Raw genomic sequence first — 25723 nt, forward strand, 5'->3', positions numbered from 1 at the left:
ACAGCTTATGCTTAATAAAGCGTCTTCACTTTGATTAACATTGGATTGTGTGGAGTCCTGTTTCTTCTCCTCAGATGGTGACCCCGACGTGATACTGATTTAGTAAATCGACGGCAAGTTTGGGGAATAGCCCAGAAGGAGGTACACCGGCTGGAGTACGGCTCAGCGGGACTGAAGACCGGGGCGGGCCGGAGGACGACTCGCAGGAAAAGAAAAGTACGTTGCAACGGGACACCCAGCGAGGTGAGCAGCCGGGGAAAAGGAGATGGGCCAAAATATTTGTAAAGAAGAAAGTGCGATAGTAAGGCTTCTCCTACATATCCTCTCTAAGAGAGGGGTAAAATGCGATGAGCATTTGCTCCAGAGACTATTGATGTAAATAATTGTAAATAATGGTGTAAAAAGAATAATTTGCCAGCTACGGCGCAGACTGCTTTCGAAGTTAGTACGTGGAAAAGCGCTGGAACTTCTCTGTTTGAGGCTGCCTCAAGGGGGGACAAGATCGCCACTGCGTTGTTGATGACGTGGAGATTAGTTATAGACTCACTGGAGCAATTGAAGGTGGACAGAGAGGCAGAGGCGGCGGCTGAGGCGGCTACAGCTCCTTTCACAGTGACTTAGCCCTCCGCGCCGCCAGAGCCCTCCCCCCACCACCCAGGGAACAGCAGCGGAACATTGATCCTTCTACCATCCCGTTACCCGAATCTGAGGCTGAGCCACCCTTAATAGACCTTTCTGAAGAGGTGGAAGCGGGACATAATTGCTGCAGAGCCTGAGGGTTGGGAAAGTCAGGCGGTAGCATGGAGGAGTTATTCACGCTGCAGCCAGTCCAGGTTACTGTGTCTGGCCCGGACCCGGCCAGGTTCTGGAGAAAATTAAGAGAGCACACACTTGCGGATGGTGATTTCGGGGCTGCGGCTGCTATGGGTGGCGGGGTATTAGCTTGCTCGGTATATCGAGGGGACGGAAGCGGCCCACCCGAATGGGAGCCATTCAATTGGGGAGTGATTTGCCTTAGACAAACAAATACAAAACGGGGCTGCTAAAGAAGCATTGTTGCTACAGTTAGCAAAGGACAACGCAAACAAGGCTTGCAGGAAAGTTATTGCAGGGATGGCAAATTGTAACCCCACCTTAACCGAGCTAATGGATGCTTGCGGGAAAGTAGGAACCACCACATTTCAGATGGAGCATTTAGCAAAAACATTTGCAGCAGCAGTTAAGGTAGTTCATCGTTGTTATACATGTGGGCAAGACGGTCACTTTAAGAAAAACTGCCTTAAGAAGTCGAAGCTGAGTAGGGGAGGTAACTCTGTTTTGATGTGTCATCGCTGTGGGAAGCTGGGGCATTTTGTGAAGCAGTGCAGGTCTAAGTATAATGCTCAAGGTCAGCTGATAACAACCAGCTGCAGAGTGCAGGGAAACTGGAGAAAGAACACGGGGGGGAACCGCGTGCTGACGCAAATGAATCTTCCCAACCAGTTCCAGGCCTAAGCAGTCAACTCGCAGCCCGAACCGCAGGGAGCGCCGGACTGGATGTTACCACAGCAACCGCAATCACAATAGAGAATAGCAGAGTGCATAAGGTACCGCTGAATGCCGTGGGACCCACTGGAAACCGGTTAAGTGCACTCTTACTTGGACGTCCTAGTGTAACCTTGCAAGGTCTATTTGTTTTACCAGGAGTTATTGATGCAGACTATACATTTTGGTTATTGATCTGAAAGATTGGGTTTTTTTCACCATCCCTTTACATGAAACTGACAAATGCTAATTTGCTTTTTCAATACCTAGTAGGAACAACATGGTGCCTTGTCAACGATATCAGTGGATGTTATTACTGCAAGGCATGAAAAACAGTCCCACAATATGTCAATGGTATGCAACAGAAAAAGGTACATCGTGTGGATTTAGAGACACCAGTAAGTTTATATGTAGCCATTGCCAACTATCATCCCATGGGATTACTGGGCCAGTGGAATGAGCGCTGGCAGGATCCGCTACACGCTCTAGAGTGGCTGTTTTTATCCGTTCGACCACGAAAAACAGTGAGCACTCAGATTGAGCTGATATCGAAAACAATCACGAAAGGACGCACACGATGCGTTCAACTCACAGGCCGAGACCCCAGTCAACTGATAATTCCCATTGAACGCGATTATGTAAGCTAGTGTATAGCAAACAGTTTACCATTTCAATTGGCCCTGGAAGGATTTGAAGGGCAGGTATCTTATCACCTTCCCAGTCACAAATTATTACAAGCTCATTCAGAGTTACGAGTGATTCAAAAGCCGCTGGCAGCTGATAGCCCAGTACAAGGCCGTACGGTCTTTACTGACAGCTCTGGAAAATCAGGAAAAGCAGTAGTTACCTGGTATGACGGAAGGCAATGGCAGGAATTGGTGCATTTAGTACAGGGATCACCTCAATTGGTTGAACTTAGTGCTGCCATTGTTGCTTTTAGAACATTTTCACATTGTGCTGTAAACATTGTTACGGACTCTGCTTATGTAGCAGATATTGCGCAGTGTGTTGATCGTGCACTGCTCAAAGAGGTAAACTCAGAACAATTATTTTCATTACTAAAAATGCTATGGACTGTAGTGAACCAACGTATGCATAGGTATTATATCTTGCATATTCGCAGCCACACCGGTCTGCCAGGATTCATATGTGAAGGGAACGCGCGTGCCGACGCCCTCGCAGCCCCCGCTTGGACCCCTCCAGTGCCAGACCTAGTTCGTCAAGTGTTTCTGTCTCACCAGTTTTTTCACCAAGGGGCTCGGGCATTAGTCTGTCAATTCAAGATCTCTTGCAGACGCGAAATCTATCACGGCCGCTTGTCCGGAGCGTCAACGCCTAGGACCCGGACTGGTGTTTCCACGCGGGGTTAACCCGCACAGCTGCCAAGCCTTGGACCTGTGGCAAACGGACATAACACACATACTACAGGCCAGGCCATTGTGGAATGAGTGCACCACACTCTGAAGCAACTTCTCGAAAAACAAAAAGGGGGAATGAGCTCTGAAACCCCACATGCTCGCCTATGGAAGGCTGTGTACACATTGAATCATTTAACTGTGTCAACCGGGAAAGAGTGTCCTGTAATTATCTCTCTTTTTTTGTCTTTGCAGGGAGGCGATCCTCTTGTCAGGGCAAAGGTTGTAGCATGAGACCTGCAAATGGGAAGGTGGACAGGCCTGTGGGATTTAATTACCTGGGGACGTGGGTATGCTTGTGTCTTTACAGATGCAGGGCCACGGTGGTTTCCCACCAGGTATGTTAAGCCTGCTTTGGATCCTGGAGCTGACAAGAGGACACCAGCCGATAGTCCTTCCGCCGACACCTTGGGAGGGGAGTCACAACGTTTGGGTGACTCTGATGCGGAGCCTGAACCAGATGCAGTTTTGTGCCTCCTTGGCTCAGCCTGAACAACCCTTTCATACATGTCTAGTGGGGGTCCCCTTAAACGGATCTGAAAGCAAAAATTACCAAAGGGTTTATTCCTAATTTGTGGGGATAGGGCTTGGCCAAGGTTGCCCAGTAAGAAGGTGGGAGGTCCGTGTACCATAAGCAAATTAAGTCTACTAATGCCTACACAAAAAGTCATACTAACCTACATAAGACCAGGTAAAAAAGAAGTGTCACTAACATAGGGATAGAATGTAACGATGCTGCCCAAGGGTTGACGCAACTCTGAAATTTAGCTTACTGGGTTGCAAAAAGAGCTGATCAAACTTCTAGAATTTTAGGAACATTAGCCAATGATGTAGATAATATCCGACATGCTACCTTACAAAATAGAGCTGCTATAGACTTTTTATTATTAGCGCACGGTTATGGATGTCAGGATTTTGATGGGATGTGTTGCATGGATCTGAACGATCACTCCAAGCCAATTCATAAGCAGATCAAAGAGCTCATGGATGCCACACAGAAAATATGGGAACAGCATGGGTTTCTGGATGACTGGTTGGGTAATCTGGGAATTGGAGGGTGGCTGGTCGGATTGATTAAAATGCTATTGATGGGATTGTTTGTGATTTGTATTATCATGCTTGTATTACCGTGTTTATTCTCCTGCTTGCAAAGGGCCCTGTTTCAGATGATAAACACGGCCTTTCTGGCTCAAGAAAAGAAAGGGGGAATTGTAGAGGGGTTTTTGGAGGAGAATGGTCATGTAATGAGCCAGAAGTATGAGAGTATGGAGTGAGGGCCTAGCTGCGTGACAAGAGTTATGTCGTTAGTGTCAGTGAGCTGACCTTGGAGAGAAGAGATGAGGAAAAACAGCAGCTGAGCAAACAAGAATTGAGGGAGTAGCCAAGGGGAGCCGAACACGGAGGAGAAGAAACAAGAACTGATGGAGCCAATCAAGAAAGGACCAGTGGCAGAGCAGTAACCAATCAACACATCAAAGAAGAGTATGCTTGAAGTGTGGACAGTAATATTAACCAATAGCAATGCACATGCTTACAGCCAGGGAAAGTACAAATGTATAAAAGGGACAGCTTATGCTTAATAAAGCGTCTTCACTTTGATTCACATTGGATTGTGTGGAGTCCTGTTTCTTCTCCTCACTCCTCTATGTGGGAGGGGAGAGGCAGGCGGCTTGTCCTCTCCTGTGCAATGGGGTGCAGGGAGCAGTGTGGTCCCTCGCTGAGCTCTTGCACAGAGCCGCCTTTCACCTCCAATGCCTTATTGCTAGCTGAATCTCCCTTCTCCTTCTCTTTCTCTTCCTCCCCAGCTTCCCTAGGAGGCACCAACCCCCCCTCACCATGAGCATATTCTTCAGCTTGGGCCCCTCCTGGGAGTGATGGGGCTGGAAGCTGCACTGCCTCTACTGGAGGTGGTGGAATGTGATGGTTTTGTCCCTGGATCTGCTCTTCACCTTCCCACTGGGCTTTCCCACTTCATGGCCCCAGACAGCTCTGCCCTCTTCCTCCTTCCCAAGTGCCTGCATCATTTTCCAAGATCTGCAGTATTTTTGTAACTTTTCCATTTTTCTAGTATCGAGCCTGTAGCTTTCAACATTCATTTATTAAGCTTCCTCTATTAAACACTGGAGAAAACCAGATTCCCTCCTGAGGCTCTGGGCTAGGGGGTGTCGATGTCTCCTTGGAAAGACACATTCATCAATAAAATCTAGTTTTCCTGCTTTCTTTATCAGTAGGACCCCCCCTAGGAGAAAGAGGGGGCAGGGGAGCCCATGGGCACCTGCCCTCCCAGTGAGAGGGGGGGAATGCTGTGTGGGTGCTTATACAGCGTGGAAAATATTTGAGGCATGTCCAGCCCCAGGTGCACAGCAGGCCAGACCCCCGCTGCCAGCCATGTGCCAGCCCTCACAGGTGCTGCCAGGGTCTACTGCTGCGCAAGGGGGCACTGGGGATTTTGTTGCTGGGATATTTGGGCTTCAGGGGGGACCGGACAGGCTCCTGGCTGTACTCCTGCAATCAGCCAAAAATATCCCTGTGTAGGGTGCTAGGGGGGTGTTGGTGGGGGGCCCTCTGGTCACCAGCAGCCCACCAGTGGGGAAGTGTCAGCACTTGGCATGCAGCAGGGCCGGGAATGCATCTGGAGCCCTCCCAGCTGCAGGCACTGAGCTCACACTCCGAAATAGTCCCCCAGAGCCAACCTGTGTGGGCAGCAGCTGCCCTGAGCATGTTCCCACCTGTTCCTACCCTGTCACTCAGCAGGGATTTGGGGGGCCCAAGCAGTGGTGGGGCAGGGACATGGCTGGGCTGGCATGTGTCCCCTGCCTCTGGGACCTGTCCACGGCAGCATGAGCAGCAAAGGCAGCATCCAGCAGCATCACTGCCAGCGACCCCCTGTCTCTCCACAGGCATGTCCCTGGGGGTGTGGAGGGGCTGTTCCCCCTGGGATGCTTACCCCTGGCTAGGCTCCAGGATGGATTTTTGGCTCTTGCAGGCACCCGAGTCCTCCTAGGTGTCCCTTTACAATCTCATCCAGGTACCAGCCAGCACAGGACCCCTCTGAGCAGCCAGCAAGGATGGCAAGTGAGTGTGGTGCAGCAGTGGCCCCTGGCCTCATCCAGGCAGCCCGGGGCCACAGGAGCTCCAGCACCCCTGGCACAGGGCTTCACGTGCACTCCCCCCCACTGCGTCCTCCAGGATGGGGTACAGGTAAGGAGTGGTGGCACAAACACCAGGGGAGGGATATGGGGTGTGATTTGCCCCAGCCCCCTAACTCTCCCCTGCTGGAGTGAGGGGTTATTTTGGCAGGCAGGTTTGGGCAAGCACATGTGGGAGCTTGGAGCTGGGATCCTGCAGTCACAAGGCACCAGCACCTCCGTGGGCACCCAAATCTGGCTGAGCTGGAGGCAGGCAGGGAAGCCACAGCCCAACTTCTCAGGGAGCCCAGGGACCGGGTGAGATGCTGAGGCACAGGTTGTACCCAGGAAGTTCCTGTTAGACAGCAGGACAAGCCTTTCCCCAGGAGGGGCAGTCGGACCCTGGAGTGGGGCATGGAGGGGGGGATTCCCGTCCTTGGAGTCCTTAGCCTGGGGTGGGGCTTGGCATGGGGCAGCAATGGGAGGGATGTGCACCCACACCCCTCTGCACCCCCCTTGTCCTGGAGGCCACCCCAGAGGACAGCTTTGAGGGCAGACTCGTGGGCCTGGGTGCCTGGATGGCCCCAGCTGTGCCTGTCAGACATGGTCCTGATGCCTGGAGCAAAGGGGAGCGGGCAGCAAGGGGGAACTGCTACTTCAGTGGGGACATTCGAGGGCTGAAGCCCTGCCTTGCCCTTCCTGGCTGCTCACACCGTGCACATCATCGTCTTTCCTGAGTACTGAGCCCATGAAGTTGCTCCAGGCAGAAGCATCTCACAGAAAGCCATCCATCCTCGCCCAGGAATGATGGGAGATGGATCTCCCCCCCCTTCAGAATTCACGTGCTGGCAGTTACTGACTCTCCTTGTCCAAATGTGCCTAATTTGTCAGTATTAATAGCTGCTCTCCAGAGTCCAGCAGCGGCTCTTCTGCTGCTTTCCCCACAGCGCCAGCAGCCCCTCAGTCCTCGGCTGCTCCCATCCCTCCTATGACCCCTGCAACCCAGGGCTGAGCGCTTCTAGAAAGCCACTTTCTCCAGCTCTCAAAAACTTTTTGCTCCTCTCTGCTTGGAGCACTGGTGCTGGAAAGTTGCGGCAGGCAAGGGCTGGATGTGGCCCTGGGGCAATGGGCTGGGGGAGCCCACACACCACTCCTGTCCCCATCCCATCCCAGCCTCCCCACGTGCCACACAGCTCCCGCAGCCACTCTGCCAGCTATTTCCAGCCCCCCCCCCCCAGTCCAGAACCCTCCCTGCAGCTGGGAATGCACCAGAAGCATTTATGAGTGTTATTAAAGTGTGTGTTATTTTTGGAGGAGCTGGGATCTGAAGGGTTTGCCTTTTTTTTGCCTGTGGAATACAGTTTATTTAGAGCAGAAAGACAGAGCGGGGCAGCGGGCTGCCCGTGCACCCTGTGTCACCCTGAAATGCCACTTGTGCATGGGCTGGGTGTCCCCGTGGGTTCTGGGGATGGTGGCACCAGGGCGCAAGGCAGTGGGGAGACAGGTGCCAGGGAGCCTGTGTGGAGCCAAGGCCCTCCTGCCCCGCCATGATACAGGAGCTGGACAGGGAGGTTGGGGGCTCAGCTCGCTTCCCTCCCAGAGGATTTTCCCCATGTGGGCAGTGCCAGCCCACGGTGTCCCTGAGCGCACTGCCAGTCCGTGACATCCCCAATTGCAATCACAGCTTATGGGTGTCCCTAATTGTAATCACAGCCCGTGGCCATCCCTGAGTGCAATTAGCCTGTGAGTGTCCCCAAGACTTCAGTGCCAGCCCATGGGTGCCCCCAATTGCCATGCCAGCCCCTGAGATGCCCCTAAGCCAGTGCCAGGAAGCAGGGTCCCCCAGGCCCCAGGGTGCAGTGACAGGGTGTGCCTAGGACAGTGCCAGCTGTGTGGTGTCCTCTAGCACAGGGACAGCTCTGGCCAGAGCAGAAGCAGGTCTCAGGCCCTGGGGGTGGACGGCTGGTAGTGTCCTTGGGGCATGGTAGCAGCACACTGCCAGCCCACGGGTGTCCCAAGTGCAGTGCCAGCCGTGGGATGTCCCCCACAGTGGTGAGAGGCAACAGGGTGTCCCCCTAGCCCGGTGTCCCTGGGGAAGTGCCACCAGAAATGCCCCTAACGAAGTGCTCTGGGATGTCCCTAGCACAATGCCCCCCCAGGGTGTCCCTAGTACAGTGCCCCGGGGTGTCCCTAGTGCAGTGTCACTGAGGTGTCCCTAGTCAGTGCCCCCAGGTGTCCCTCTCACAGTGCCACCGGGGTGTCCCTAGTGCAGTGCCCTAGGGTGTCCCTCGCCCGGTGCCCCCATGGGTGCCCGGCGCCGGGGCTGCGGGGGTGCCCGCCGGGGGTGCCGCCCTACCGTCCCGCTCGGTGCGGTGGCCGGTGGCGAGCCTGTCCCTAAAAGGTGCTGGCGGGCGGCGGGGGAGGTGCCGGGGCAGCCCCCGCCCGGCGCGGCCCCTCCCCGGCTCTTAGGCGGCGCGGCGGGGCGGGGGGCGCAGTGCCGGTGCTCCCGCCGCCCCCGGTGCTCCGCGCCCCGCCGCCGCCCCGCGCCCCGCTGCCGCCCCGCCGCCACTATGGAGGCCATCAAGAAGAAGATGCAGATGCTGAAACTGGACAAGGAGAACGCCATCGACCGCGCCGAGCAGGCAGAGGCTGACAAGAAGCAGGCGGAGGACCGCTGCAAGCAGGTGGGTGTCCCACGGACCCCCCCGGCATTGCCCGGGGACCCCTGCCTTAAGGGTGTCCAGCCCCGGGGACCCCGTCCTGCTGGGTGTCCAGCCTGGGGACCCTCTGCCTAGGGGTGCCCAGCCCTGGGGACCTCCACATGCTGGGTGTCCAGCCTTGGGGACCCTCTGCCCTAGAAGTGCCCGGTCCTGGGGAACTGCCCCTGCTGGGTGAGTGTCCAGCCTGGAGTTCCCTTTCCTAGGGGTGTTCTACCCTGGGGACCTTGCCCCACTGGGTGTCCAGTCTGCAGATTCCAGCTCTAGGGGTGCCCAGCCCTTGGGATCTCACCCCACTGGGTGCCTGTACCTGGGGACCTCACCCTACTGGGTGCCGCACTCCAGCCTGTTGCCCCTGACCACTCATGTCAGTCCCCCCCAAACATGCCATGTCTTAGTGGGACACCACAGTGCCACCTCCCTATCCCTCTGCCAGGGAGATCCTTGGGGACAGCATACTCCCACCCCAGCCACAGAGATGGGAACCTTCTCGGTGCCTCCTGGAGCTGTGTCCCCCCCAGTCAGGACCTCTCCAGTCCCTTGCACAGGGAGGGAGCCCACCACCCTCTTACCCCTTCTGGGCTCAGGGATGCTGGGGTCTACTCTGGCCCTGGGAACCAAGGGCTCCCCGAGGACATGTGGCCCCGAAGTTGACAGAGTGAGCGTGTCTGCATGCTCCTGCTGTGCCCCCAGCCTCAGCCACCCAAGGAGGAGGATGGTCATCCCCTCCCCAGCCTTGCAGGCACCGCCATCCCCCCTGACCCCCGCCCTCCATCCCTTCTCCAGCTGGAGGAGGAACAGCAGGGCCTGCAGAAGAAGCTGAAGGGCACGGAGGATGAGGTGGAGAAATACTCTGAGTCCGTCAAGGAGGCCCAGGAGAAGCTGGAGCAGGCAGAGAAGAAAGCTACAGACGTACGTAGACATGCCAGCAACTTCTCCTCTGCGCGGGTGCCAGACCTCGGGGGGGGTGAAGGAAGAGGGGGGCCTTATATGGAAAGTGTCCATGGGGAAGATTGTCAGGATCCCATTCCTGTGATGCTGACACTGAACCTGGCTGAGATGCAGGGCAGGGACCGGCTGGATCCTGCTCGGGGTGCGGGGGCCAGGCAGACTGTCAGGCACTGCTCGGTCAGCTCTGGAGCTTCGTGGGCAGCCACCTGCCTGGTTCCCCAAAGCTAACAGGGACGAGTGTCCCAAGCTATGTCACTGGTCCCCAGGCATGTGCCTCTGCAATGCTTGTAGAAAAAAAAGTCTACGGCGCTTGCTAAACTGGCAGGAAAGCAAAAAAGAGCAGAGAAATAGAAAAAGCTCTTGCCCATGGCCAGCTGCTGAGAGATGGCTGCGAGGAAGGATGGGGGTGTGGGGGGGGCTCGGTCATCTTGGGGTCCAATGTGCCACCCTGTACCCTGGGAAGGGCAAGGCCAGAAAGAGTTTTATTTAGTGCCATGACTGATGTTTCTCCTGGGAAATGGATCCTGCCAGGGAGATGTTAGGAAGGTGTTGAAAATGGCTTGTGCCCGGCTAGGATGAAAGGTGGAACAGCTGTGTGCGGCCACGGAGCTGCTCAGGAACGGGGTATAACGACCTGCGGTGCCACACACGGTATTTGACACCCTATAAATAAATCCTCCTTTTGATAGCCAGTCCTTCTTTGATGAAAACTAACCCTGGAACTGGAGGAGAAGCTAAAGGGGAGTCAGCTAGACTGCGGCCAGCAGGGCACGGCCAGGCTTTTTAGGACTGAGAACAAAAAATTCAATCTCATTTGGCTTATGGAGCTAAATGCATCAAATCTCTGAGATGGTCACCAAGGACAGGGGCAAGCAGACAAGGATGAGCAGAAGCAGCACAAGTCCCCGGGGCAGCCCGGAGTCCCCAAGGAATGGCTGGGAGGCTCCCCAGCATTGTTTGCTGACCCTACAGACCTGCCCCAGTTTAGTTAGATACTAAACCAAGTATTTAAAACATTAAAAATCCTCTGGAAGGGCACATATATCCTGGTGTGGGGCAGGCATGTCAAGCTGGGCAGGGCGGCTAGGGCAAGCTTGGTGTGGGATCTGGCTGAGCGTGGACAGGATGTCCCTGGTGAGGGGCTCAGAGGAAGGGGCAAATGGTGGCACAGGGCAGACGTTGGATGTGAGGTGCGGAGCAGTTTGCTGCTGGCAGCGGGCCGTGCGATAATGTCCTGGGCAGGGAGGGTGCGTTGCCATGCTCTTGGTCCACAGCGGCTCTGCAAGTCTATGGGCTTCGGCAAGGAAAGTCCTGTCCCAGCAGATACAGGGGATGGGAGCCACCAACCCCTCCAGGGAAGGGCTGGATGGGGAGGCATGGAGAAGGAGCGCTCCTGCAGTGTCAGGGAGGGCAGGCTGGCTGCAGGCGGGTGTTGCGGGAAGGGCTGGGAGCCCATCACCAGCACAGCCGCCCTGGAGCCGTGTCGAAGCCTGGACAGGCTGTGCCATGTGTGGGGCACTGGGAGGTACCAGGTCCCCATGCCAGGGACCTGAACGTGTCGACAGCACTAAGTGCCAGGGCTGGTGTTACCTCCTCCCCAGGACAAGGCCAAGCGCTGCTCCCGGCTCTGGAGAAGGAAGCACAGGGTAGACCCCCTGGAGCCCACCCACCCGCCTCCCCGGGGACCCTCGTGCCCCCCTTGGCTGCCAGGACAGTGTGTGCCTGTGAGCACAGAGCATCCCCATCCCTCAGCCATGTCAGGGCCCATCACAGTGATCCAGGCAGGCTCCTGGTCTCAGCAAAAATGGCAACAAATGCCTTAAAAGAATAAATCTCCCCCTGCTCTGGCACTTTCCTGCCTCCAGCATGGGGTGGCAGCGCACAAAAACCACAGGGACTGCACTAAGGGATGAAAATGCAACCTCCCCAGGCACTTGGAGGGGGGGCAGATGGTGGCACAGACCGGAGAGCTCCATGGCCTTGGCAGCCCCTTCCCAGCAGCTCTGCGAGGCCACTGTGGCCCCACCATCTCTTTGTCCCCAGGAGGGACAGCCCGTGGGGCCCACTGCAGGATGCTAGCAGGGGCTGCTGGACACGGTGCAGCCAGACACGGTGCAGCTGGAACAGCGGGTTTAGCCAGAGCAGCCCCCTCCAGCCCTCCGTGTCCCCAGCTGGTGGCCTGTCCCTGGCCACCCTGTGGGGTGCAGCAGGGGCTCAGGGAAGTTCCGCAGTTCCCAGGCCATGATCCCAAAGGCTTCACACAAGTTCCCGCCCTGGTTGCTCTCCCTGGCTGAGACTTTTCTCTTATTTGGCAATTCCCTGAGCTGGTGGGAGGGAACAGGGCTCTGCTGGGAAGTGACTGCAACCCTGGGTGGGGCCAGAGCAGGAGGCACCCAGCCCAGCCAGACAGCTGACCCCCAACCTACCTGCCCGCAGCCAGTTCACCCCTGCCCCTTTGCTGGCGGGGACCCCGCTTTCTGCTCCGGGCCCCGTGCGCCAGCCTGGGAGCGCACTCAGCACCCAGGCGTTGGGCTGGGAGCAGTGCAGGACCGGGGCCAAGCCCTGGGTCAAGCCCGAGGCCACATGCTCCCAGGGGACCCACAGCGCCGCCTCTTCCACTGCCACTTGGCAGGGGGATGGGGGGTTGCAGGGCTCTGCCGGCGGTGCGGCCAGGTTCCCCCCAGGCCCCCTGACCCTGGAGCCGAGGGCAGCTGGCAGGGGTCAGCCCAGGAATTGGCGTCCCTGGAGGCAGGTGTGAAGTGCAGCTGGAGCTGTCAGAGCTCCTTAAGGGAGGATTGAGTGCCACCAGCGCCAGCCCCTCCTGATGGATCAGGGCATGTGCCCCGGCCAGGATGCAGAGCTGGGAGCTGAGGACTGGCCTCCCCTATGGGACAGATTGCCCAGGGCAGCTGGGGGGCACAGGGGGCTCTGTGGGCCACATGGGTCTCTGTGGGGCTGCCAGCTAGGTCCCCGCTTGGGGGAGCGGATGCCAAGGGGCTGAGTGGGATGGCTGCTGGGGTCCTGGCTGTGCCCCGCAGCTCCAGCCCCAGGTCCCCCGGGGAGATGCCCGGGAGTGGGCTCTGCCCCATGACCCCCCCGGCTCTGCAGCAGGGGGTGTGGGGGGCAGAGCTTGGGGAGCACCCATGGGTACATTGCTCCCATGTCCATGGGGGCTTGCAGGGGCCAGGCTCTGGCACCCCCAGACTCCCTGGGCTCCTCTCCATCACTCTGGGGGAGCTTGGTAGGACTGTGCACCCCTATCTGGGGAGACACCATGCACCCTGCCCAGGGGACTATGTGCCCTGCCTTGGGGGGGCTGTGTTCTGTATCCTAGGGGGCACCATGTACCCTGCCCATGGGCACTGTGCATCTGCCGGGGGGGGGGGGGGGGGGGGGGGGGGCACTATACACCCTGCCTGGGGGGCACAAAGCACCCTGCCTGGGGGCACCATGCACCCTGCCTGGGGTGGGAGGATGGTGCGCCCTGTCCAGAAGCCACTGTGCATCTTGCCTTGGGAGGGTAGGGACAGTGACCCCTGCCTGGGGAGGACCATGTGTCCTGCCCAGGAGGGCACACTATGTCCTATTTGGGGTGGGGGGGGACTGTCCCCTGCCGGGGGTGGGCACCGTGCATCCTGCCCGGGAGTCTGTGTGAGCCGCCCGGGGGAGCGGCGGCCCAGGTCGATCCGTGGCAGCAGGAGGAGGAGGAGCAGGAAGAGATGGAGGCAGGGCGGGCGGCGGTAGCGGCTGCTGCCTGATCGCTTCCTGCCTGAGCCGGGCGGATCCCACAAAGGGCTCGGCGGCGCGGCCTCCCCGCGCTCCCCGTCGGCCGCCTCGCGCCATGGCCGGTACCGGCTCCATCGATGCTGTCAAGAAGAAGATCCAGAGCCTGCAGCAGGTGGCCGACGAGGCGGAGGAGCGCGCCGAGCACCTGCAGCGGGAGGCCGATGCTGAGCGGCAGGCCCGGGAGCGGGTAAGGCGCAGGGCGGGGGTGCCGCCGGGGGGGTGGCACGGCACAGCGGGGCGGGGGACGCCCCGGCAGCTCCTCGGGATGCCTCACCGGCTCCGGCCTCGCTGCCGGCATCCTTCCCCGCGGGCAGGCCCCGGCCGCCCCTCCCCGCCCTGGTAGCCGGGATGGCTGCCCCCGGGGCGGAGCGCCGAGAGGTCCCGGGGGAGCCGGAGAGCGCTGCCATCCAGGTGCCGTGGCAGAGTCCCTGCCTCCGAGCTGCCTCCTCCAGCTGCCTCCTTCATGGGTCTTGCTAGGGATGCTCCCTGCGGTGGGGCTCCCCAGGGCTCCTCCGGCTTGCGGGGCACGGGGAGCAGTCAGTGGCCAGCTCTGCCTTGGCTCTGCTTGGGTTCAGGCAGATCCTGGGAAAGGATCCCCTCCCTCGGAGGCCAGCTGTGTGCATGGCTAAAAATCCTACACCCAGGCTCTTGTCAGGCTTCCAGCAGGCTCTGCGGTCTGGGCCACAGCAGTTGCAGAGCCTTTGGCTCTCCAGCACATCCATTTGTGGGGTCAAGCCACCCCTTTGCACTGCCATGGGCCAAAATTTCCACTCTGTGGCAGTGGGGTAGCATTTCCAGTCTGTAGCTTGTTCCTAGTTTGGCTTTTTTATTGTTGGAGCTTGTGAGGTTTTTTTCTCTTTTTCCTATGCCCACTCCTTTAACATCCTCACCATATTGGGTTGGCAGAGCTGGGTGCAGTACCTGGGCTGTTGTCATTCGGGCTGCATGCAGAGGAAATGGCCCTTTCCTGCAGTCACAGATTGGGTTCCCCCGTCACTGGGCGCTGCTGTAGAGCTCATGTTCCTGAGTGTGCATCCGGGCAGCTCTGACTCACTTTGGGGATGATTCTCTGGGAAAAAAACTCCTGCCAGGGTGAGGCAGACACCACAAGCAGAGCATAGCCCTGGTGGGGGCCAACCCCAGCTCCATGTTGGGTGGTCTGGCCAGGGATGAGCTCTTGGTGAGCCCAGAAAGAGGGTGTTCGTGGGATGGAGGCAGCTGTTGTGCCAGCCATGGGGCTAGCCACCCACCCAGTGCACCAGTGGTCCGCCCCGCTTGGAGCGGTGCCAGCTGCGCCCGTCCCCACCCTGCCGGCTCACTATGGGGGACCACAGGTGCTCAGTGGGGCTGTGCAGGGTGACAGCCCCTTGCTGCTCCCACGCCCCCCCTGCTTGGCCAGTGTCCCCTGGGGCATTCCCAGTGCTGGAGCAGGAGGCCTGCTGGGGCTGGGCGCTGCAGTCGGCCAGGCCTACTCTAGCCTGTGAATAAGCAGGAGACATTATTTCCCCAGGTTGGCACGTGCCTCCCTGTGTCTTGGTGCATGGGGCTGCTCCCCACGGCGAGGTCTCATTGCTGCTCATCTCTTTGCATCTGGGGTTTTAATTCCCACAGCCCCCCGCCCCAGCAGGGAGCGGGGCCAGGAGCTGCTGAGGCAGCGTTTCCGGTGGTGATGATGGAGCAGGCAGGAGGCCTTTACCAAATGGAAAGAACGTGGGGCCAGGCATCAAGAGGCTGGCAGGGGCCGGGGCCACTGCTCCTGGCTGGCCCTGGCTCCTGGCCCCACGCGCAGGGAGCCTGGGAAAGCTGGGAGCCCCGGTCCCATGGGCCCTGGCAGCTGCAGCTTGGCTGGGCTCCAGCCTGCTGAGGGCAACTTGCTCCATCGCCCCCAGTGCCACGCTGTACATCAGCTGGGGGGAAGGAGTTGGGGAGGGGCCACACTCAGCTTTGGGCTGCCCCGTTGCGCAGGGCCGGGAGGGGTCCCTGCAGAAGAGACTCCTGGCTCGCTCCACTGCCTCTGTAAACAGGAAATCCACAAGTGGCTCCAATCTCCTTTTTGGGAGCGAAGCCACACAGGGCATTCCTTCCCCTTTACTCACTGCTCCGCAAACCCCAAATACCACCCCCATGACGGCGCAGCTGCTCTGGCCACCCTACCCTGGCAAACGCGCCTCGTCCCTCTCCAAGGTGGGAGCCGGAGGTGCGAGGATGCAGCAGAGGGGCTGCATGTGCTGGGCTTGGGTTGCGTGGCTGGGAGGAGCCAGCATGAAACAGGGTGCTAGGGATGGAGAGAGCCCCATTGTCCCTATAGAAAGGCAATGGGATGTGTGCCCCAGCCAGGCTTGTTGCACAGTGCCAAGGGGTGTTCTGGATAGCAAAAGTAACTGCTGAAAATGCTTTTTATAGAGAGAGAGATATATATCACATGGGGTGACTAAGGGGTTTCTGCTCCCCCAGGCCGAGGCTGAAGTGGCTTCTCTGAACCGCCGTATCCAACTGGTGGAGGAGGAGCTGGACCGAGCCCAGGAGCGCCTGGCCACTGCCCTGCAGAAGCTGGAGGAGGCTGAGAAGGCAGCTGATGAGAGCGAGAGGTGTGACGGGGAGGGACAGCGAGGGTGGCATCAGGTCACCCTTGATTGCAGGCAACCCCCTTGGTTTCGCAGTGGGGTTTGGGGATCCCCCTGAAGTGATCTTATGGGGTTTGCATTGGTTTTCCTGCAGACCCCGAAGGGAAAGAGCAAAGCCACGACACAGAGAAGTCCCCCAGATATGGGTGTTCTTGGCACACTTTGAAATTTCCAGGGCACCCATAAAATCCTGAAAAATTTGATCTGGTGCTTATACAAATATCAGTCTGTAACCAAAGCCAGAAAGTGCTTGGAGCCTGTTTTCTGCCCCAGAGCAGCCTCCTCCGCTTGAGAGCTGAGCAACAGCCCAGGAGGGGACTTCTGCGCCTGGGAACTGCAGTTGACCTTTGAGAACAAACCAGCCTCATTCAAAAAAAAGTCCTGCAGAGTGTGTTTCCCCATCCTCATGGCACGCAGGTTTCCCAGGCAGGAGCCATGCAGGCAAGGGCACTCAGGTTGTATGGGAATGCCCGGACACGTCACAGCATTCCTGACAGTTACGTGAGCTCTTCCCTCCATTGGCAAAGACCAGTTTGAGCAACAGCATCTGAGCGAGAGAAGAGTCTGCAGGAGTCCCTGCCTCAGGGGTTCATGGGGTTTTGGTAACCCCCTGCTTGTGAGCATCACCCCTGAATGGGAAAAGGCTTTGCCACGGGATGTTTTCTAGCATTTCCTAAAGGTTGCTGGCCTGTCAGGCTGCTTTTGTGGAGGTTGCAGTCAGTTTGTCCTGGGCTGCACACGTTTTTACCCCCCTGGATGATGGGTTCAGGACCTGCCTGGTTGAGAGGCACCGTGGCCACATCTCGCTCTGGGACACGGCCATGGGGTCAGCTCCACTGCTTTAACTGTGTGCAGGAGCATCCTTGGGGTACCACTGGTGTGACCGTACTGCATGAGGTGGCCTGCGAGTGCCGGTGTCCCAAGTCTCCAGAGCTGGAAGATGGCAGGGTCAGGGCACAGTGGGTGGGCGGGAGGTGCAGGTGCCACCTTGACCCACAGCAGTAACATCTTCTGGCTTGGGCTTTCCTCAGAGGCATGAAGGTCATTGAAAACAGGGCCATGAAGGACGAGGAGAAGATGGAGCTCCAGGAAATGCAGCTGAAGGAGGCGAAGCACATAGCGGAGGAGGCTGACCGCAAATACGAGGAGGTGCGTGCCCATACCCACATGCCCCCTTCCTCCAGTGCTGACCCCCTCGGCGGCACCTGGGGCTGCCTCCCCACAGCCCTGTGCCCTGAGCCAGGGCAAGTGCAGGGCTGACGTGTGCCACTTGCTGCTGTCGACAGGTTGCCCGCAAGCTGGTTGTCCTTGAGGGAGAGCTGGAACGCTCGGAGGAGAGGGCAGAGGTGGCGGAGAGGTGAGCGGGGCTCCCATGCAGCCCTTGCCCTGAGTCCCTGGCAGCTGGGGGCGGCTGTGTGTCCACATGGGGACAGGGATGTCCCTCACCGGGAGCAGCAGGGTCTGCTGTTGGGGTGGTCCCTGGGCTCGCAGGCTGAGGGCAGGGGAATGCCAGCCTGCTGGCAGCACATCCTTGACCCTGTTCTCTGCTGTCCCCCCCCGGGGTGCCCCTCTTCTACCCCAGCCGAGTGCGACAATTGGAAGAAGAACTGCAGACCATGGACCAGACTCTCAAATCCCTCATTGCCTCAGAGGAAGAGGTACTGGGGCAGGGGCGCAGGGCGACATGCAGCAGCCCCCGCCCCCTCTGTCGCTGTCTCTTGAACCGTGCGAGCCACCTCTCTCCTCTCTGCACCAGTGCCCTTGCCACTGACCTCCCCTTGCCTCCCTCTCCGGCAGGCGCAGGCTGGGCATGCTCCTTCATCCCTCCGTGCCTGCTCTCCTTGGTGGGGCTAGTGAGAGCCTGGCCGGCAGCGATGCACAGGGCATCCATGTGAGGAGGCACAATGAACGGATGTGCCCCAGCAGCTTCCGCTCACAGCGGTTCTGCTCCTTCGCCACCTGCACTGCCTGAGTTTTCTCCTCTCTCAACTTGTTCTCTCTCTTTCTTTCCTCCTTCCCCGTGCCTGCTCTTTCTGCTCCCCCCTCTCACCTGCCCCCCCCGGGCACTGCTCCCCTGCCTGGCGGCCCCTGCTTGGAATGTAGTAAATGTGGTGACCTAGAGGAGGAGCTGAAAATTGTCACCAACAACTTGAAGTCCCTGGAGGCCCAGGCTGACAAGGTAGGACCCGGCGGGGCTGCTGGGGCTGGGCAGAGTGCGTAGGGTCTAGGGGTGCTGCGATCCCCCACCAAGGCGAAGGATGGCCAGAGGTGTCCTGTGGGGCTCATGGGTGCCCGTCTCTGTCTCTGCAGTATTCCACTAAGGAGGACAAGTATGAGGAGGAAATCAAGCTTCTAGGGGAAAAACTGAAGGAGGTAAGGGGTGTGGGGCTGGGACCCCCAAGAGAGGGGCTGGCACTGCATTGGTGCATGCATGAGTTTGCCACCCCATGTGGGTTTTGACCCTGTTATGCCCGTGTCCTCTCACCCTTCCCCAAATTGCAGCCCTGCAGCATGGCGGGTGGCTGGGTCTGGAATGCCCATGGGGTCCTGCTACCCTGTAGAGGGTCCCTGTCCCATCTGGAGGGCTGGTGTTTGTGTCCCCAGGGAGCACAGCCCTGCTGGGGTGCATCCTGCAGCCCCATGCTGCGCTCTGCTCCTGCTCCGCTCACCTCTGCCCTGCGTGGCGTCCTGCTCCCAGGACATGCGCTGGCAGGAGCTCATGCCCTACACACACCAACTTCAAGCCATGTCCAATTTGGGGTGATCCGTCTAGTGTTGGTTGCACACGCAACCTGTGAAATGTACGGGCTCCCGTGAAGCCTCTGCTTTTGGTGGTCAGGACAGGTCGGGATAAACGGGAAGCCCAACATGGAGGCACTCTGCCCAGCTGCCTCCTTTGAGGGCAAGCTCTCACCCCTGCTGTTGGTTTAGGGCATGGGGGTCCATGGGGCCCTTGTCCCTTGCCTTTCTCAGGGGAGGGCTCATGGGGGGGGATACGGGAGATGCAGACAGGGCAGACTTGGGGTGTAGCGCAGCCTGTGCCGTCCCCATTGTGCCCCACAGCTCACCCTCTTCCCCCCTGCACTCCCGCAGGCTGAGACCCGGGCAGAGTTTGCGGAGCGGTCTGTGGCGAAGCTGGAGAAAACCATCGATGATCTAGAAGGTAAAATGTTCTCACCGGCCCTGTGTCTCTCTTTCCTGGGGAGCACTGGCCAGGATGTGCCCCTGGTGGGGCCGGACAGGGCTTGGCCGGGGTGAGGGGGTAGGGAGGAGGCTGGATGCCATGGTGTCCAGTGTGAGGGTGCAGAGCTGCTGGGGTCTGTGGCTCTGCCCTCAGGTGGGGAATAGGGCTACATCTACACCACCTGTGCCCGCATGCTCCTGCTGCCCTCGGCCCCCTGCTCACAGCCACTCTCTCTCTCTCTGCTGCCCGCCCCCCAACCTTTCTCCACTGCCTGCCCCCTGCCCACCTCCCACCTGCAGATGAAGTGTATGCGCAGAAGATGAAGTACAAAGCCATCAGCGAGGAGCTGGACAATGCACTTAATGACATCACCTCTCTCTGAGCCCCCCACCAGGCACCAGCACCGCACCCCCCTGCCTGCCTCACCCCTCCCCAGCTCAGCTGCTTGCCTGCCCAGCCATCCCACCGCTCTCCCTGCCTGCTCTGTCCCCTCTGTCCTTCCCAGCCCACACTTGTCCATCAGCTCCTTTGGGGCAGGAGCCAGCCTGGGGTGTTTCTGCAATACCTCTCTTTGTGGGGAGACGAGGTATAGGTGCTTAGGGGTGTTTGGCAGGGAATGGGAGCAGCCCCCAGGACCCCCACTTGCTAGGTGGACAGTGCCCCAACATTGCCCGGCTGTGCCCAGGAGCCCTTCAGTAGCTCCCTCCTCGGCTCCCTGGCAGCACAAGCACTGGGGACCCCACAGCTCTGGTGCTGGGGGGACACCTGCCCCCCACATTCCCCCAGCAAAGCCCCCTGGTTCTGCTTGCTGAGCCCAGGGGACACACACACACACACCTGTACAGGGGAAGTGGCACCTCCACTGCCAAAACAGAGAGGAGGGCTTAGGCCTGGGGGATGGAGGGGGGGGGGTCTGGCTGTGCAGGCAGCCCATCCCCAGGCAGGCAGCCCACAGACCCCCGTTTCTCCCTCACCCCTGCCTCCCTTCTATCCTTTGCACATCGCTCTTCAGTTTGCATTTCATGACTTTTTATTTTCTGTTCTGTCTCTCTGGGTTACTGAGTTGGTCTCAATAAAGCATTTTCTCCCCTTCGTTTCTCCTTTGTTTTCTTCATGCTGCTCTGTCCCTCATCTTCTGCCTGTCTCACGCGGGTGCCAGCAGCCAGGTGGTAGGAGGTGGTTGCAGGCAGCTCGCAGCCGCGGGACCCCTGGGACGGCCACAGCTGAGCCCTGAGCAGCTCCCGTACTGCCAGGCTGAGTGGGATGGGGCCCTTTGTGCCTTGGCCCAGGGGATGACCCCCATCATCCCCTGGCTCTCGGACACAGCTTTCCTCATCTTGTGCCACCTTCTCCATGACTCTTTTGGCCCAAAATAGCAGGGTTAGACCTGGTCCTGTCCATTCCCTGTCCCGACTCCCAGACATTTCCCACAAGCAGCAGTCTCAGCCCTGGCATCTCTCCTATATCACCCTCCCACGCCGAAGGGGCTGACCCTACCCTTCAGCAGCAATCCCTGGCCCTAAATGGGTCCCTGATCTTCCTTCTCCTTCCTCAGCATCCTACTCTGCCCCACAACTCTGTCCCTGAATTGATGGACCTGCAGCCCCGTCCCTGCCCCAGGACTGGCTGCCTCTTCCTGCCAATCCAGCTCGTTTCCTGCTGCTGGCTGGGCAGCAGCAGGGTTTCCAGCAAGGGCTTTGGGGAACACTGTCTTTTTTCACTAACTCACCTTTCTCTCTCTCTTCCCTCTGCTGCACTGTTGTCTCCATTTTCGCTAGAGCGCTCCCAGCAGGAGGATGAGAAAAAACGCATTCTCACTAACAAGCTGCAGGTCATCCTTACCGAACTTAACAACTGAGCTGCTGAGAACTCCCAGCCCCAGCCCAGCCTCCCACACCCAGGCTGGCACCGGCCCCACTCCCTGCCTCATTTAGGCCAGGCTGGCTCCGGCCTGGGAGCCCTTCCCCACTCCCCGCTGGGGTTAGGCGGTGTGTGGAGCCTTGGCTTATCCCTCTAGGGGTAACCACCCTTCTTGGGGGGGGGGGGCGGGGAGCCCTCTGGAGCTGATCAGTTTTTCTTGGGAGAGGAATGAGGGTTTTTGTGATGTCCTGGGATGCCCATGCAGTGATGGCTGTTCCCTGGCATCATTCTGGCCCTGCTGGGGAGGGATGCGGTGGCTTGTATCGCTGCCTTACTCCCCTTGTCCCAGGAGTCAGCAGCCAGCCTCTTCCTCCTCACTCTGGTCACCCTAAACTATGCAGGGAGGATCCCCTTGGAGCAGGGTCCCTGCAGGGTGCTAGGAGGGCTGGGACAGGAGCTGGGGACCTGGCAGCACCTGTTGCCCCAAACCTGGGACGGGAAAGAGCCTGGCTGGGAGTGCTGGGAGACGGGGCTGGGTGGGCAGAGCTCTTGTCCCATGCCCGTCTCTAGAGGGAAGGAGGATGTTTGGAAGCAAGTGCCGGAGGAGGCTGCCTTAGCAGCAGGCTGCCCAGCAGAGCTCATCACTGCAGCCTTGTTAGCTCTGCTCCTTCTCTCTGCTGTCCTCTCTGCCTGCCTTCCCAGGCTGCTGTCTCACTCTCTCCTTCACAGAGCACCTCTGGGTCATGCAGCAGGCACTGGCTCTCCTCTTTTGCTGGCCAAGGGTTTGTGTGCAAGCCCACAGCCACACAGTGGTGATGCCCCAGGGCAGGACGGGCTGTGGGCAGAGCAGGGAGACGGGGCTGTGCTGGTGGCTGACCAGGGAGGGGTACCCATCAGCGGTATCCATGCTGTGGAGGGCCTGGCCATGGGCAATGGGGTGCCATAGGAGGATGGAAATGACAAAGAGTGGGGGACTGCCCCCCCCAGAGCAACGGGCCTGACTGCCCCGGCAGATCTCGGAGTGGCTGGACTCATCCCCACCGGTGGTGGGGCTGCTTGTGCGGACTCTGCTCCGCAGGGACACCCCACGTGGCTGGAGGCTGGTGCCATAGTGAAGTGTCTATATGTGTGCATGTGTCTGTGTTTGGTGTGGTGTGCGTGGGTCCGGCTGTGCCTGGGTATGCTTGGGCTGTGTCCGTGTGTGTGGTTGGCTGTGTGTCCTTTCTGTTCACAGAGAGTCTGGCCAGTGCCAAAGAGGAGAACGTGGGCATCCACCAGGTCCTGGACCAGACCTTGTTGGAGCTGAACAACCTCTGAACTGCCCTGGGGAGCCCCCATCCCTCTTCCCTACCCCACACGTGCACCCCACTGGCACACTCAGGATGTCATCAGCTGAACTGCATCTTGGCCAAATCCGCACACCCATTGAGAAGGGAAGCCCTGCAGCCTTACACCATGGCTCAGGGGTGTCTTGCCTGTGCACACCCTGACTGGCTCTGTCCTGTCTTCATGTCCAAATATTAAAGCAGTTTGACAAGATGGATGAGTGTGCTTGGTCCTTGCAGGCAGGCACAGGCACTGGGAGACATAGTGGGGGTCTCCCTGGCCAGTTCGCGCAAGGAGGCTCTGCAGGGTCTTGGGTCCAGGGTGGGTATGGCCAGTATAAGGATGTCCTCTGCGGCCATGGGGGGCTGGGAGCGATAATGTGCATGGTTTGGGCTGTGTTCCCACGTCTCCATCACCTCTTTGGGATGCACAGAAAACCTCCAAGTCTCAAGTTCAGTCCAAACTGTCCATCCTCTTCAAGTGCACAGTGATAGAAATATGTCTCACGCTGCCAGGAAACATAATTTGTGCTGACCCCTTGCCGAGGGGGTGGGTTTGTGGCTCCAAGACCTTCTCCTACAGGGAAAAGGGCTCCCCTCGCACAGGGTGCTCATTTTCTGGTTGTCCTCCTGGGGCAACCTGCCAGGAGCCGCAGCCTCCCTCCCTGGGATGTGCTGGAGGGAAAGGATGGTGCACAGCTGTCCTGGCCAGCAGAACTGGCCCTGCACAAGGGCTGGGGCTCTTCCTTGGGTCCTCCTTGCTTTTCCACAGCACATCAGCTGAGCCATTCTGTTGTTTGGTCAAAGCACCTTCCAGGCAGGGGTTTGTCTGGCTGTGAAAGGAAGAGTGCAAAACCACCTCTTCTGCGGGAGCCTGTCCCAGCAAGTGGTGCCCTGCACTGCAAACAAGCCTGCCCTGCACTCCTATCAGGATAGGTCCCCTGCCTCCAGCCTCTGTGGCCCTTGCCTTCCTGCTGGGACAAAGAGCCCTTTCACACCCAGTGTTTTTCCCTATTAGCTGCCCAGCCTCCTGGTTTGGACTAGTCTGTTTAACTTAACTGTTTACACCCCACTGCAAGGGCCTTTTTTCCCCTCTGAACTTTCTTTGGCAGTGAGATCCTGGCTGCTGTTCCCAGGTGATGCTCTGTCCCAAAGATATGAGGCTATCTTTCACGGTTGAGCAAAGCTTTGCATTTTCTCCATCCTCCTACCCATCTGCTGCCCCCCGTGGTCCTGCAGAAAGATGCAGGCCAGGTGAAACTCTGGGAGGCCAGGCAGCAGGGGTGCTCGACCTGGAGGCAGGTCTCCCCACTCAGACCCATGCTGAGGACCACAGGGCCGGTCCCCTCCTCTCTCCCTCCTCTTGCACCTCTCCCGTTGAATTTCAACCTTTGGATTTGTTTATCTTGGCCTGACAGACTGAAGATCTCCCCGAAGTACTTTCAGCCCTGCTGTGGGCTGCCACCCCTTTGATAAACCACCATATTAATCTCCAACAGCCTCTCACCTCCACTCTCTTCTCCAGTTTTCTCATCGTTCTGATGCCTCATCTCATCTCTGAATCTTTCCTGTTCAATATCTTTGAACTACGTGCTACTACTATCAGCCCTAGAAGCAGACACTGTCTGCAAAACATGCAGTTGGTTTCAGAAAGTGCAGTTACTTAGAAGAGACTTAGCTGAAAGGAAAAATCACTGAAAGGAAAATCGGCCTGGTTTAGGCCAAACCAGGACACTGGTACTGGTATCGGTTCTGGTATGGCACCAGTATTGGTGCTGGTACCAGCATGGGCATGACAGGTACGTGACTGGTACTGGCAGAGGCACAACGGGGGGACTAGTGCTGGTGCCGTTGTGGGCACGACGGGGGTACCAGTACCAGTGCTGGTACTGGTGCTGTTGCTTGCATGACAGGGGCACCAGTACTGATTCTCTTACTGGTACCATTGTGGGCACGGCAGGGACACCAGTACTCATACTGGTGTGGTTGTGAGAATGGCAGGAGCACCAGTACTGGTGCTCCTACCCTTGTGAATGTGACGGGGCATTAGTATCTATACTTGTACTGGTACTATTGCAGGCACAACAGGGGAACCAGTACTCATACTGGTACCGTTGTGGGCACGACAGGGGCACCAGTACCAGTACTCATACTGGTGCCATCCTTTTCACAACAGGGGCTCCAGTACTGATATTGTACTGGTACCATTGTGGTCACCACATGGTGTGAGCATGATGGAGAGGGACACTGGTATTGATAATAGCACAGGGTTGGGTAGAGCACTGGTACCAGTACAGGGTCAGTAGTGTTACTGACATGCACACAGCAGGGACAGTGGTACCAGTACCACCATGGGATCAGTAAGGTATGGTACTGACATGGATATGAGCCTGGCATTGGTGTTGGTACTGGTGTGGGCTTGGCAGGGGCACTGGTGCCTGTTCTGGTTACCAGCAGAGGAGTGCAGGAGAGCAGTGGTACCAGTACAGGTATCACCTGCCCAGCACTGGTGCCAGACCGGCATTGGTACTGACAGGAGAGTGGACAAGGCTGGGGCACTGCTGCCAATGCCAGTACCAACACAGAAGGGTGCAGGCATAGTGCCAATGGGCACGAGCATGGCACGGCACCAGTGCCAGCAGGCGCTATCTCTCTTGCAGGGCTTTGGCTGGTGTTGCTGCTGCTCTCCTCTCTCATCTGATTTATTGCCGTTAAGGCCAGCGACCCCTGGGATGAGTCACTGCAAAACGGGCTCTTCGTATTTGGGGTGATGTTCTCTGTGCTGCTGCAGGAGGCCTTCCGCTTCCTCTACTACAAGCTCCTCAGGTAAGGGCATCTCCCACCCTGCTCCAGCGCTACTAGATGGTCCTTCTGCCCTCACAGCTATGGTGGGTCCATATTTCATCTGGGAGCTCCTGGGCAGGGGGGATGCAGAGCATGGCACCAAGCCGCCTTGGACCTCTCTGGGAGCACATGGGTGGTACCTGTGTCGGTATGTTGACCTCGAGTGGGTCTTGGGTGGCAGAGCAGAGCAGCCCTAAGGTCTGTAGGACCCAGGGCTGAGGTAGCTGGTAGTTTCTCCCTAAATTCGGGACAGGTAGGCTGTGGTTTTGGGCTGCTGCAGGACATGTAACATCCCCTCTGCTCCCTCACCTGGTGACTAGGCCAGCAGTGCTCCTGCAGCTCAGATGACACTGGGGGTATGCCAG

The 25723-nt window shown here is 58.4% G+C and overlaps 1 protein-coding gene across 11 annotated transcripts; it reads left to right on the plus strand.

Moving 5' to 3' along the window:
- Window positions 1–8575: 8575 nt before the first annotated feature.
- TPM2 (tropomyosin 2) lies at window positions 8576–22728 on the plus strand. 11 transcript variants are annotated; one of them, XM_068422011.1, is made up of 9 exons: window positions 8576–8751; window positions 9571–9696; window positions 15976–16109; window positions 17177–17294; window positions 17432–17502; window positions 17728–17803; window positions 18456–18518; window positions 19239–19308; window positions 22424–22728. In XM_068422011.1, the coding sequence occupies exons 1-9, from the start codon at window positions 8638–8640 to the stop codon at window positions 22504–22506; spliced, it is 855 nt and encodes a 284-aa protein (XP_068278112.1). In that variant the 5' UTR covers window positions 8576–8637; the 3' UTR covers window positions 22507–22728. The 11 variants fall into 11 exon arrangements, with proteins under 11 accessions (XP_068278112.1, XP_068278114.1, XP_068278120.1 ...); XM_068422013.1 differs by lacking the exon at window positions 17728–17803 and adding an exon at window positions 18249–18324; XM_068422019.1 differs by lacking the exons at window positions 17728–17803; window positions 22424–22728 and adding exons at window positions 18249–18324; window positions 21108–21330.
- The last annotated feature ends 2995 nt before the right edge of the window (window positions 22729–25723 follow it).

The sequence above is a fragment of the Nyctibius grandis genome, chromosome W, assembly GCF_013368605.1.
Source record: "Nyctibius grandis isolate bNycGra1 chromosome W, bNycGra1.pri, whole genome shotgun sequence".
In the NCBI taxonomy this organism is placed as follows: domain Eukaryota; kingdom Metazoa; phylum Chordata; class Aves; order Nyctibiiformes; family Nyctibiidae; genus Nyctibius; species Nyctibius grandis.